This window comes from Tribolium castaneum, chromosome 6 (genome assembly GCF_031307605.1).
Source record: "Tribolium castaneum strain GA2 chromosome 6, icTriCast1.1, whole genome shotgun sequence".
Lineage (NCBI taxonomy): Eukaryota > Metazoa > Arthropoda > Insecta > Coleoptera > Tenebrionidae > Tribolium > Tribolium castaneum.
In genome coordinates, this window is record NC_087399.1 from 2,149,701 (window position 1) to 2,163,195 (window position 13,495).

The 13,495-nt window shown below is 31.5% G+C and overlaps 1 protein-coding gene across 5 annotated transcripts in view; it reads right to left on the reverse strand.

Annotated features, from left to right (window-relative positions):
* Positions 1 to 12,512, reverse strand: part of LOC659938 (neo-calmodulin) — a 41,644-nt gene extending 29,132 nt beyond the window's left edge. For 2 of the 5 annotated variants that reach the window (XM_008199017.3, XM_015982934.2), the window contains exon 1: positions 631 to 758. Coding sequence is in view for 2 of the 5 variants with exons in the window: in XM_966204.5 (XP_971297.2) it covers positions 12,383 to 12,421 (39 nt within the window). In the remaining 3 variants the exon portion in view is untranslated. Of the gene's footprint in view, positions 1 to 578; positions 595 to 630; positions 759 to 12,382 lie in introns of those variants that run through there. The other 3 variants (XM_966204.5, XM_008199018.3, XM_064357381.1) reach the window with 3 other exon arrangements.
* Positions 12,513 to 13,495: the final 983 nt, after the last annotated feature.

Sequence of the window (13,495 nt, forward strand, 5' to 3'; positions counted from 1 at the left end):
TAATTGACAGTTGCAAATCCAAAAATTTTCAAAAATTCTTAAATATCTCGGAAACGGTTAAACTTAGGTACAGAGAAAGTTGATAAAAGCGGCCCTAAAATAACTCAACTGATCCAAAAAATATGAAAAAAACTACAAAAAAAATTCTACTAATATGATGCAACTGGTTTGATTTTTTAATGATTTTGTAACAAATTATAGAATTTATTCGAAATTATTATCGTAATTTTTGTTCTTAAATTGATTCAGAAGCACTAAGTTTATAATAATAAAAAGAACCAGTGTTATTTATCTTTTCTAACAAAAATTAGTTATGCGAAAAAACAGGCAAATATAATTTTGTAGCTTCGTTGCATTAACAATGCAAATATTTTCATTGCATTCGACTAAAACACAACACGTCACGAAACGAAGAACTCAATTGGGTCACAGAATTTTTTATCCCTTCTGCTCTCCACGGATTAATTAACTTCAAAAGTGGCCATTACGACGTGAGAGTCCATGTAAATGCATGAATCTCACACAAAAAAGTACAAAAAAGTCTTCCTAGACAGCGCGTAATTAATTCTCTCCTTAACTTGATTAAAAATTTAAACAAATCTTCCCCCAAGCAACAACAAATTTTAATACCGTGCGATGTTTAGGCCATTTTTCGAACTGTTATTACACTTTGCGCGCACGTGGCAAAGACGGACGCAGACTCTCGCCGCGAGTCGCTAAAGGACTGACTATATAACGGTCAGGATAAAGGCTCGCGCACTAAAAACCCCAAGGCATAGTCAGGTGGATGTTTACCGCGAAAAAATTAACTTTACTTGTAGGAGAATTTTGGTGGAGGCGCCGGGATCAAAGATTTCAACACGAAAGTTAAAATTGCATTTGCAAAGCAAATCCAAATTTAACAACAAACTTTCAAAGCTGTGTTAATACTTGATTAAAATCCATTTTAAAATTGAATTTGTGTTTGGATTAAATCAAGCTGAGGCAATTTTTCGAGCAAAAATTTTTTTGGTCAACTGATTAAAGCTTCATTAATTTTCGTCTAAACAGAATTTTTGATTTGAATTTTTCTGTTGCTAAAAATTGCTGAAAGTGGTAAAAAGTTGTGTGTTTAGCGTCTTTTCTCCTTTTCGGTCGCTGATATCGACTTGGAAACCCCAAATCCCTAATAACTGCAATATTGGCTGGAATGATTGACATTTCTGAATATAAATCTTTCGCCGTCTCGATATTAACCCCACTTAGCCTGACCCAAAAATCTCAACTTTGGCCTTTGTTGAATCGAACTTGTGTCTTTTATTATTTATTTTCGTTCCGTTCCGGAATAATTAGCAAGTTAATATACATCGCTGGTAATAATTAAGCCGTGATTTATCATCTAAAGTTTGAAGATGGTCTAAATCCGACGTCGATTTAGTCTCGAGAGGAGCTTTACAAGTCGCGTATAATTACGGCCCTAATTTCGTTATTGATTTATTTTTATCAGTGTGGTTCAAGGCCAGAAACGGAAGGAGGAAGCGAGCCATCATCGTCGAGAGATAAGCGAGATTTTGCCAAAAATGCAATTGCTCGTAAACAGGAAAATCCAGTTACAAAGTTTTCAAAAGTTTCAATTGAATCTGCATTCTGTCGGGCGATTTAATTAGATTTCGATAACTTCAAGTTTTTCTTGTTTTTTACGGCACATGACAAATAGAACTTGTGGCAGATGAGCCCTTAAAAGAGTGTCTAGGGAAATTATGTTGTTAAGTTATTTCGCAAAAACATAATAAATTATTAAGGACTTAAGAAGTAATTGTCCGTTTACTATTTTTTTTGCGGTCAAAAGCCCTTTTAGTAGGCTTTGTTTTATGCAAAAAAATGGATGTCATTTAAAAAAATTAAATTTATGTGCTCATGTTAGTGCATTCTAATTGATTAAAAAAACAATTCAAGACTCCAAAAAATTTTTGCTAGTTTATTTATTTCTTAAGGTCTAAAACCCTTTCAATAGGCTTTGTTTTTAGCAAAAATCAGACAAATTACTACTTGGGATAATACCCAAAAAAAAAATAAAGTTAGGGTACGCAAAATATTTTGAGATAACAAAAAAAATTATTAGGGCTCTAAAGAGTTGTTGACGGTCCTTTTTGTTTTTTACAGTCAAAAGCACTTTCAATATACTTTGTTTTTTTTGCAAAAGTCACTTAAATAGACTTAGAAAATAACACTTGAAAAAAAAAGTTTGTATCAGTTTGCGTAGTCACGATATTTTGAAAAAACAAAAAATTCATTAAAGTCCTAAGAAGTGTTTGCCGGTAAACCATTTTTTTGAGTCAAAAGCCCAGTAAATAAGCACTGTTTTCTGCAAAAATCAGAATGATAGTTACACGGGATGACACTGAAAAAAAATTTGTATCAGTTTGTCTAAACAGGATATTTTGAAAAAACAAAAAATTTATTAAAGCCCTAAGGAGTGTTTGCCGGTAAACCATTTTTTTTAAGTTAAAAACTCAGTAAATAAGCCCTGTTTTCTGCAAAAATCAGAATGATAGTTATACGGGATGACACTTGAAAAAAAATTTTGTATCAGTTTGTCTAGTCAGGATTTTTTGAAAAAACAAAAAAATTATTAAAGCTCTAAGGAGTGTTTTTCGGTAAACCATTTTTTTAAGTTAAAAGCTCAGTAAATAAGCACTGTTTTCTGCAAAAATCAGAATAATAGTTACACAGGATGACACTTGGAAAAAAAAAATTGTATCAGTTTGTCTAGTCAGGATATTTTGAAAAAACAAAAAATTTATTTAAGCCCTAAGGAGTGTTTGCCGGTAAACCATTTTTTTTAAGTTAAAAACTGAGTAAATAAGCACTGTTTTCTGCAAATTCCAGAATAATAGTTACACGGGATGACATTTGAAAAAAAAATGTTGTATCACTTTGTCTAATCAGGATATTTTGAAAAAACAAACAATTTATTAAAATCCTAAGGAATGTCTGCCGGTAAACCATTTTTTTAAGTTAAAAGCTCAGTAAATAAGCACTGTTTTCTGCAAAAATCAGAATGATAGTTACACCGGATGACACTTGAAAAAAAAAATTTTGTATCAGTTTGTCTAAACAGGATATTTTGAAAAAACAAAAAATTTAATAAAGCCCTAAGGAGTGTTTGCCGGTAAACCATTTTTTTTAAGTTAAAAACTGAGTAAATAAGCACTGTTTTCTGCAAAATCCAGAATAATAGTTACACGGGATGACACTTAAAAAAAAATTTATATTAGTTTGTCTAGTCAGGATTTTTTGAAAAAACAAAAAAATTATTAAAGCCCTAAGGAGTGTTTGCCGATAAACCATTTTTTTTAAGTTAAAAGCTCAGTAAATAAGCACTGTTTTCTGCAAAAATCAGAATAATAGTTACACAGGATGACACTTGAAAAAAAATTTTGTATCAGATTGTCTAAACAGGATATTTTGAAAAAACAAAAAATTTATTAAAGCCCTAAGAAATGTTTGCCGGTAAACCATTTTTTTTATGTTAAAAGCTCAGTAAATAAGCACTGCTTTCTGCAAAAATCAGAATAATAGTTACACAGGATGACACTTGAAAAAAAATTTTGTATCAGATTGTCTAAACAGGATATTTTGAAAAAACAAAAAATTTATTAAAGCCCTAAGGAGTGTTTGCCGATAAACCATTTTTTTTTAAGTTAAAAGCTCAGTAAATAAGCACTGTTTTCTGTAAAAATCAGAATAATAGTTACACAGGATGACACTTGGAAAAAAAAATTGTATCAGTTTTTCTAGTCAGGATATTTTGAAAAAACAAAAAATTTATTTAAGCCCTAAGGAGAGTTTGCCGGTAAACCATTTTTTTAAGTTAAAAGCTCAGTAAATAAGCACTGTTTTCTGCAAAAATCAGAATAATAGTTACACAGGATGACACTTGGAAAAAAAAAATTGTATCAGTTTGTCTAGTCAGGATATTTTGAAAAAACAAAAAATTTATTTAAGCCCTAAGGAGTGTTTGCCGGTAAACCATTTTTTTTAAGTTAAAAACTGAGTAAATAAGCACTGTTTTCTGCAAATTCCAGAATAATAGTTACACGGGATGACATTTGAAAAAAAAATGTTGTATCACTTTGTCTAATCAGGATATTTTGAAAAAACAAACAATTTATTAAAATCCTAAGGAATGTCTGCCGGTAAACCATTTTTTTAAGTTAAAAGCTCAGTAAATAAGCACTGTTTTCTGCAAAAATCAGAATGATAGTTACACCGGATGACACTTGAAAAAAAAAATTTTGTATCAGTTTGTCTAAACAGGATATTTTGAAAAAACAAAAAATTTAATAAAGCCCTAAGGAGTGTTTGCCGGTAAACCATTTTTTTTAAGTTAAAAGCTCAGTAAATAAGCACTGTTTTCTGCAAAAATCAGAATAATAGTTACACAGGATGCCACTTGAAAAAAAATTTTGTATCAGTTTGTCTAGTCAGGATTTTTTGAAAAAACAAAAAAATTATTAAAGCCCTAAAGAGTGTTTCCCGGTAAACCATTTTTTTTAAGTTAAAAACTGAGTAAATAAGCACTGTTTTCTGCAAAATCCAGAATAATAGTTACACGGGATGACACTTAAAAAAAAATTTATATTAGTTTGTCTAGTCAGGATTTTTTGAAAAAACAAAAAAATTATTAAAGCCCTAAGGAGTGTTTGCCGATAAACCATTTTTTTTAAGTTAAAAGCTCAGTAAATAAGCACTGTTTTCTGCAAAAATCAGAATAATAGTTACACAGGATGACACTTGAAAAAAAATTTTGTATCAGATTGTCTAAACAGGATATTTTGAAAAAACAAAAAATTTATTATAGCCCTAAGAAATGTTTGCCGGTAAACCATTTTTTTTAAGTTAAAAGCTCAGTAAATAAGCACTGTTTTCTGCAAAAATCAGAATAATAGTTACACAGGATGACACTTGAAAAAAAATTTTGTATCAGATTGTCTAAACAGGATATTTTGAAAAAACAAAAAATTTATTAAAGCCCTAAGAAATGTTTGCCGGTAAACCATTTTTTTTATGTTAAAAGCTCAGTAAATAAGCACTGCTTTCTGCAAAAATCAGAATAATAGTTACACAGGATGACACTTGAAAAAAAATTTTGTATCAGATTGTCTAAACAGGATATTTTGAAAAAACAAAAAATTTATTAAAGCCCTAAGGAGTGTTTGCCGATAAACCATTTTTTTTTAAGTTAAAAGCTCAGTAAATAAGCACTGTTTTCTGTAAAAATCAGAATAATAGTTACACAGGATGACACTTGGAAAAAAAAATTGTATCAGTTTTTCTAGTCAGGATATTTTGAAAAAACAAAAAATTTATTTAAGCCCTAAGGAGAGTTTGCCGGTAAACCATTTTTTTAAGTTAAAAGCTCAGTAAATAAGCACTGTTTTCTGCAAAAATCAGAATAATAGTTACACAGGATGACACTTGGAAAAAAAAAATTGTATCAGTTTGTCTAGTCAGGATATTTTGAAAAAACAAAAAATTTATTTAAGCCCTAAGGAGTGTTTGCCGGTAAACCATTTTTTTTAAGTTAAAAACTGAGTAAATAAGCACTGTTTTCTGCAAATTCCAGAATAATAGTTACACGGGATGACATTTGAAAAAAAAATGTTGTATCACTTTGTCTAATCAGGATATTTTGAAAAAACAAACAATTTATTAAAATCCTAAGGAATGTCTGCCGGTAAACCATTTTTTTAAGTTAAAAGCTCAGTAAATAAGCACTGTTTTCTGCAAAAATCAGAATGATAGTTACACCGGATGACACTTGAAAAAAAAAATTTTGTATCAGTTTGTCTAAACAGGATATTTTGAAAAAACAAAAAATTTAATAAAGCCCTAAGGAGTGTTTGCCGGTAAACCATTTTTTTTAAGTTAAAAGCTCAGTAAATAAGCACTGTTTTCTGCAAAAATCAGAATAATAGTTACACAGGATGCCACTTGAAAAAAAATTTTGTATCAGTTTGTCTAGTCAGGATTTTTTGAAAAAACAAAAAAATTATTAAAGCCCTAAAGAGTGTTTCCCGGTAAACCATTTTTTTTAAGTTAAAAACTGAGTAAATAAGCACTGTTTTCTGCAAAATCCAGAATAATAGTTACACGGGATGACACTTAAAAAAAAATTTATATTAGTTTGTCTAGTCAGGATTTTTTGAAAAAACAAAAAAATTATTAAAGCCCTAAGGAGTGTTTGCCGATAAACCATTTTTTTTAAGTTAAAAGCTCAGTAAATAAGCACTGTTTTCTGCAAAAATCAGAATAATAGTTACACAGGATGACACTTGAAAAAAAATTTTGTATCAGATTGTCTAAACAGGATATTTTGAAAAAACAAAAAATTTATTAAAGCCCTAAGAAATGTTTGCCGGTAAACCATTTTTTTTATGTTAAAAGCTCAGTAAATAAGCACTGCTTTCTGCAAAAATCAGAATAATAGTTACACAGGATGACACTTGAAAAAAAATTTTGTATCAGATTGTCTAAACAGGATATTTTGAAAAAACAAAAAATTTATTAAAGCCCTAAGGAGTGTTTGCCGATAAACCATTTTTTTTTAAGTTAAAAGCTCAGTAAATAAGCACTGTTTTCTGTAAAAATCAGAATAATAGTTACACAGGATGACACTTGGAAAAAAAAATTGTATCAGTTTTTCTAGTCAGGATATTTTGAAAAAACAAAAAATTTATTTAAGCCCTAAGGAGAGTTTGCCGGTAAACCATTTTTTTAAGTTAAAAGCTCAGTAAATAAGCACTGTTTTCTGCAAATTCCAGAATAATAGTTACACGGGATGACATTTGAAAAAAAAATGTTGTATCACTTTGTCTAATCAGGATATTTTGAAAAAACAAACAATTTATTAAAATCCTAAGGAATGTCTGCCGGTAAACCATTTTTTTAAGTTAAAAGCTCAGTAAATAAGCACTGTTTTCTGCAAAAATCAGAATGATAGTTACACCGGATGACACTTGAAAAAAAAAATTTTGTATCAGTTTGTCTAAACAGGATATTTTGAAAAAACAAAAAATTTAATAAAGCCCTAAGGAGTGTTTGCCGGTAAACCATTTTTTTTAAGTTAAAAACTGAGTAAATAAGCACTGTTTTCTGCAAAATCCAGAATAATAGTTACACGGGATGACACTTAAAAAAAAATTTATATTAGTTTGTCTAGTCAGGATTTTTTGAAAAAACAAAAAAATTATTAAAGCCCTAAGGAATGTTTTCCGGTAAACCATTTTTTTAAGTTAAAAGCCCAGTAAATAAGCACTGTTTTCTGCAAAAATCAGAATGATAGTTACACGGGATGACACTTGAAAAAAAAATTTTGTATCACTTTGTCTAAACAGGATATTTTAAAAAAACAAAAAATTTATTAAAGCCCTAAGAAATGTTTGCCGGTAAACCATTTTTTTTATGTTAAAAGCTCAGTAAATAAGCACTGTTTTCTGCAAAATCCAGAATAATAGTTACACGGGATGACACTTGAAAAAAAATTTTGTATCTGTTTGTCTAGTCAGGATATTTTGAAAAAACAAAAAAATTCATTAAAGACCTAAGGAGTGTTTGCCGATAAACCATTTTTTTAAGTTAAAAGCCCAGTAAATAAGCACTGTTTTCTGCAAAATCCAGAATAATAGTTACACGGGATGACACTTGAAAAAAAATTTTGTATCTGTTTGTCTAGTCAGGATATTTTGAAAAAACAAAAAAATTCATTAAAGACCTAAGGAGTGTTTGCCGATAAACCAATTTTTTAAGTTAAAAGCTGAGTAAATAAGCACTCTTTTCTGCAAAAATCAGAATAATAGTTACACAGGATGACACTTGAAAAAAAAATTTTGTATCAGTTTGTCTAGTCAGGATATTTTGAAAAAACAAAAAATTCATTAAAGCCCTAAGGAATGTTTTCCGGTAAACCATTTTTTTAAGTTAAAAGCCCAGTAAATAAGCACTGTTTTCTGCAAAAATCAGAATGATAGTTACACGGGATGACACTTGAAAAAAAAATTTTGTATCACTTTGTCTAAACAGGATATTTTAAAAAAACAAAAAATTTATTAAAGCCCTAAGAAATGTTTGCCGGTAAACCATTTTTTTTATGTTAAAAGCTCAGTAAATAAGCACTGTTTTCTGCAAAATCCAGAATAATAGTTACACGGGATGACACTTGAAAAAAAATTTTGTATCTGTTTGTCTAGTCAGGATATTTTGAAAAAACAAAAAAATTCATTAAAGACCTAAGGAGTGTTTGCCGATAAACCAATTTTTTAAGTTAAAAGCTGAGTAAATAAGCACTCTTTTCTGCAAAAATCAGAATAATAGTTACACAGGATGACACTTGAAAAAAAAATTTTGTATCAGTTTGTCTAGTCAGGATATTTTGAAAAAACAAAAAATTCATTAAAGCCCTAAGGAATGTTTTCCGGTAAACCATTTTTTTTAAGTTAAAAGCCCAGTAAATAAGCATTGTTTTCTGTAAAAATTGGAATAATAGCAAAGCGAGATAAAACTTGAAAAAAATAGTTTGTGAACTTGAGTTATTTTGAGAAAACAAAAGAAATTATTAAGGTTCTAACAAGTTTTTGCTGGTTTATTTATTTTTACAGGCAAAAGCTCTTTCAATATACATTGTTTTTTGCAAAAATAAAATACATACCTGTACAAACGTACATTAAAAAAATAGTATTATTAGAAAGTTAAAAAAATAATTAACTAGTGATTGTCCGTTTATTATTTTTCTAAGTCAAAGCTTCATTTTCTACAAAAATCAAGAAAACTGCTACACGGAAAAACATCTCACGCTCTAGTGAAACATTACTTTTGCGCTGTCCCATTTCTAATGTCGCCTACTTTATTTTAATACCGGAAAATTGCAGGAACAATAAAAATGTAAAACAGCTGAAAACCTCAGAAAACCACATTTTAACGCACCTGCGACAAAACCCATTTTTCTTTGTAAAATAAATTCAAGTGTAGTCAAGTTTGAAAACCATTAGAAATCAATTGAGCGTAAACCACTCGTCTGACTTTAGCAAAAAAAAAGAATTAAAAGAAAAATTTTCTAAACTAGGTCAGGATGTTACAAACAGCGCCCTCTAAACCCCCACGTGTAGACTACCAAAAATCAAAGAATGGCCTGTTGCAGACGAAGGTGGCAGCAATATAACGTCGTTAACAGAGGGCAGCAGGCCATAAAATTCTGTATCAATTTAACGGCGAGATGCTGGTGGCGGCGGCGTCACCACGGCAACCGAGTTGCCAATGCCGCCCCCGAATCAATCCCCGACAGGTTTGATTCCGAAAAAATTGGCCCGGAATTTTAATAATTGACCAAATTGAACAATAAAAAAACTTCAATTATTCTATCTAGATGACCACTTGGAACTTTCACAAAGTTAACAGTTGGTCCTTTATTTTAATGTGTCCAAGAAAATTGTTACGGAATAAATTTTCTAATTAGGTCATGAAAAAGCGTGTTAATAAAATCCCATTTTCGAAATGACACCCTTGAGAGTAATTTTTCGTCCCACTTTAATCCCATTCTAATTAATTCCGTCCGGTTAATTACTCGCACGTAATTTCTGAAAATAGTCGGCGATTAATTAAGCCCAGAATTCATCATAATTCCGGGCTTTGTTTCTTCCGGACTGCCCGGAACGCATGCAATTGCATTCAATTAAAGTGTAATTTAGATGGGTAAAGCCCTCTCGGGAGAATTACGTGTTCGCAGCTGTAATTATCGAGGTAAAAAATGTTTATTAATTTTTAAGTGAGCTGAATTAGGTCGATTAAGGTGCGGTTTTGCGGTAAATAAATAAGGAAAGCCGTGTAACAAAACATCCATCAATTTTATAGCAGCTTGCAACAGCTTGATGGAAACGAGATTAAAAAAGGTGGAACGCCGTCTTCGGGAAATTATTAGGTCGGAAACGCGAGTATGAGTTAACTTAGAGCATATGGTGCTTGTTGGGCGAACAGAATTGCTTTCGTATTAAAAGACTGAAGCATTTTTAATCTGCTTGTTTGGAGCGAGATTATTTGATGAAGGGAAGCAATAAATACGGAATGTAATTCTTTGAGGGGTTATTACAAACGGGCGGGAATGGGCTTACGATTAGATAAATCAGAGCGAGGTCAAAAATACAATTACATATTTTCAAAAAACTTTACTATTTAATTTTTTTTAATAAAACATTTATTATGACAAAATTTTGTGTTTAATCAATTTAAGATTGTAAGTTATTTAGTAACAGAAGAAAAATTTATTTAATAACAAATCGAAAAATTTTTTCTTTTAAGTTTTTTCTAATAATTTCGCTGTAATCGGCGTATGAGAATTGATAAAAATTAAAACAGTGTTTTTCTCAGAAAATTCAGGTCAAAAATTTAAAAGCATCAGAATTCTCCTTTAATTAAAAGCTCCAAATAATATCTCAGGAAACAGAAGCATTAAAAAAACGATCTTTAAACCATTTATTATTATTATTATAGCCTTGGCAATTTTTGTTGACAACTTAATTTTAGAACTTCAAAGTTTAGACATAAAGTGAATAAAATGGCAACAAATTATTAATCTTTATTAATTAAAAAAAATTTTTTGAGTGATTTTTGACGTTTGACTTTTACTGGTCATTGACACCACTACCAACCTTAAAACATACAGACGCAAAATGGAAGAAATTTTTTGTGAATAATGAAATAATGAATTTACTTTTTAAATATTTGTAACTTTTATTGTTTATTTATTAACATTTTTGTATCTACACATAAAAATGATTTTAGTAGTTTTAGTAAATTTAATCTATTAATTGTATTACAAAAGTGTTTCTTTGCTACTTCCGCATATTTTTTTTAAATAATTTTTAGTTTAAGGCGATTACGGAGAAGTTCCCGTTCTTGTAGTTTCGCTATAGTCGGCGTTTGAAAATTAGTCAGGTTTAAAGTGTTACTAAATTTTGAAAATAATCTAATTTTTGGACTCTATAAAATTAAGTTGGTAACATTGAATAGTACAAAGAATTGGCAAGTTTTGTTGCCAACTTAATTGAATAAGTTGGCAACAAATTATTGATCTTCATTAATTAAAAAAAAATGGGTGCTTTTTTGACATTTGACATTTACTGGATATTGGCACCACTACCAACCTTGAAACGTACAAACGCAAAATGGAAGAAATGGCTGTAATAAATGTGACACATGAGATAAAATTTTATAACAGCAATGATTTTTCTAAATAATGAATTTACTTATTAAATATTTGTGCCTTTTATTGTGTAATTATTTACATTTTTATATCCACTCGTAAAAATGATTTATGTAGTCTTAGTAAATTTAATCTATTAATTGTATTACAAATGTTAGTTTTTTTTAAAAACTTTTTTGCGTTCGATTAGTTTAAGATCATTAGTTATTTCATGACAGAAACAAAAGTGTGTAGACTCGTTTCTCTGCTACTTCCGCATATTTTTTTAAAATAATTTTTTAAGGCGATTACGGCGAAGTTCCCGCTCTAGTAGTTCCGCTGTAATCGGCGTTTGAAAATTAATTTTAAGTGAAAATCACGTTATCTTTGGACAAATCAGATTTTTGGACTTTGCTTTTTAAAATTGGCAATTCCTGTTGCCAACTTAATTTTAGAACCGCAGATTTTGACTCGTCAACAAATTAATGATGTAATTTTTTTGAGAACTATTTTAAAATGTAGATTAGGGCCGTTTGTGACGTTGACATTAGCTGGTCATTGACACCGCTACCAACCTTGAAACGTACAGCCGCAAAATTTCACAAATGGCGGTAATAAATGTGCCACTCATGAGATAAAATTTTGATGGCCTAACAATAAAGTACCGAAATGAGCCAAAGTTCTGAGACAATTTCCAAGATTACAATCAGTCCTCGGGCAAGTTTTCCGATAAGCCCGAATTAAATAAAAACTAAACTCTCGAAGCCTCGAACTCACTTAAATAATAAAACCGTTCCCCAAAGAAACGTTCCGATTTTTTCGCTTCTTAATGACCGGAATTTTATCGATTCCGGAATTACCGTTAGTTACCGCCCCTTCGCGACCATTACCTGGAACAATGAGACCGCTCGGCTCCGGGCACCTGTTGCATCGCCTACTTTGATTAATAGCGGCGAAAACATCGTAACAATCGAAAAACTGCATCACCTCCCCTGCGATCGCCATTAATTAGCCCCGCCCATTGCCATTAAAACCAATCAAAATGAATGGTTTCGTCCCCACCCTGCAATTTAAGTCGCTTCGACACTCAACACCGAAAGCTGCACTGTTGTGTTGCAAAAGCTGTGATCAAAGGGAAAAGAAGCGACATCCAACAGGAAACCTTACCCTTCGCATGACTCTCAAGGAAAAGGACGAGGTCTTCATTTTGTCCTTTTAATTGTCCTTTTGGCTTGGTTTTACTTCGACGGACGAGAGTCTGAACGGAGCAGAGCCACGCCATAGACTGACAAATTCGCCCTCGAGCCGGCGTTAGACACCCCTTCCACAGACGTAAGAACAGGCCCGGAGTGCCCAAGTTGAACCACCCCCAATTCACCCCCAAAAAAATTGGAAAAATATTTCCACAAATAAATTATCGTCTTGTTTATGAAATTTAATTCAGAAAATGTGGCCCAAAAAGACGGTGCCTATAATTAAGTCCGGCCCTGGTCGGGGCCCCAAACCCCTCCTTGAGACGTTCAAACCAAGAATTATAAATTGGTCCATTGGTGAAGAGTTTTTTTCCGGACGCTCTATTTCGCGTAAATCGGTGAGGCGGCCGTGTCTGTGCAGACTCCGGGTTGCCGGGCAACCCCGGATCACGTGTCCACCGGAGTTTCCGGTCGTAATTAACCGATACGAAAATCAGCGCATTTTAATAGCCGGAGACGAAATGTGATGAAAAATTGATCGAGTTTTTGCGGGGGTTGAGTCTTTGGGGCGAATGCCAGAATCGATGGAGGAGTCGTCCGAGGGTGAATTTATGGACGGAAAAGGAATAAAAATAGGGGAAATTGGGGAAGTGGACAATTCGTCCAAGTTTGAATTGCTTGTGGAAAAAGAAGAGAATGATACACGCAAAGTTGCGTTTTTATTAATGAGGACGGGAAGTTCATTATGGGGGTTTAATTGAATTTGAAAGTTGTCACACATTTGATAGCTGATTGTGGTAATTAAATTGGACGAGTTATAGGCTTTGTTTTCTCCGGTTTTGCAAAAAATCACCAGAATTCCGATATTTCAGCCACTTATTTATGAATGATTTTTTTCCTTATTTGAGTCAAACAGTCACTTATTTATAAAAAAATTGTCGAAAAAAACCCGTTAACTCTGGAATTAGTCTTCCTGTTGATTGAATTAGCTGATTTGAAATAGAAAAGAAAGATTTACAAATTATCCCGGCGCATCCACCATTTTTGTCGGTGCATAAAACTAACTTTTTCTCAACAGATATGAACG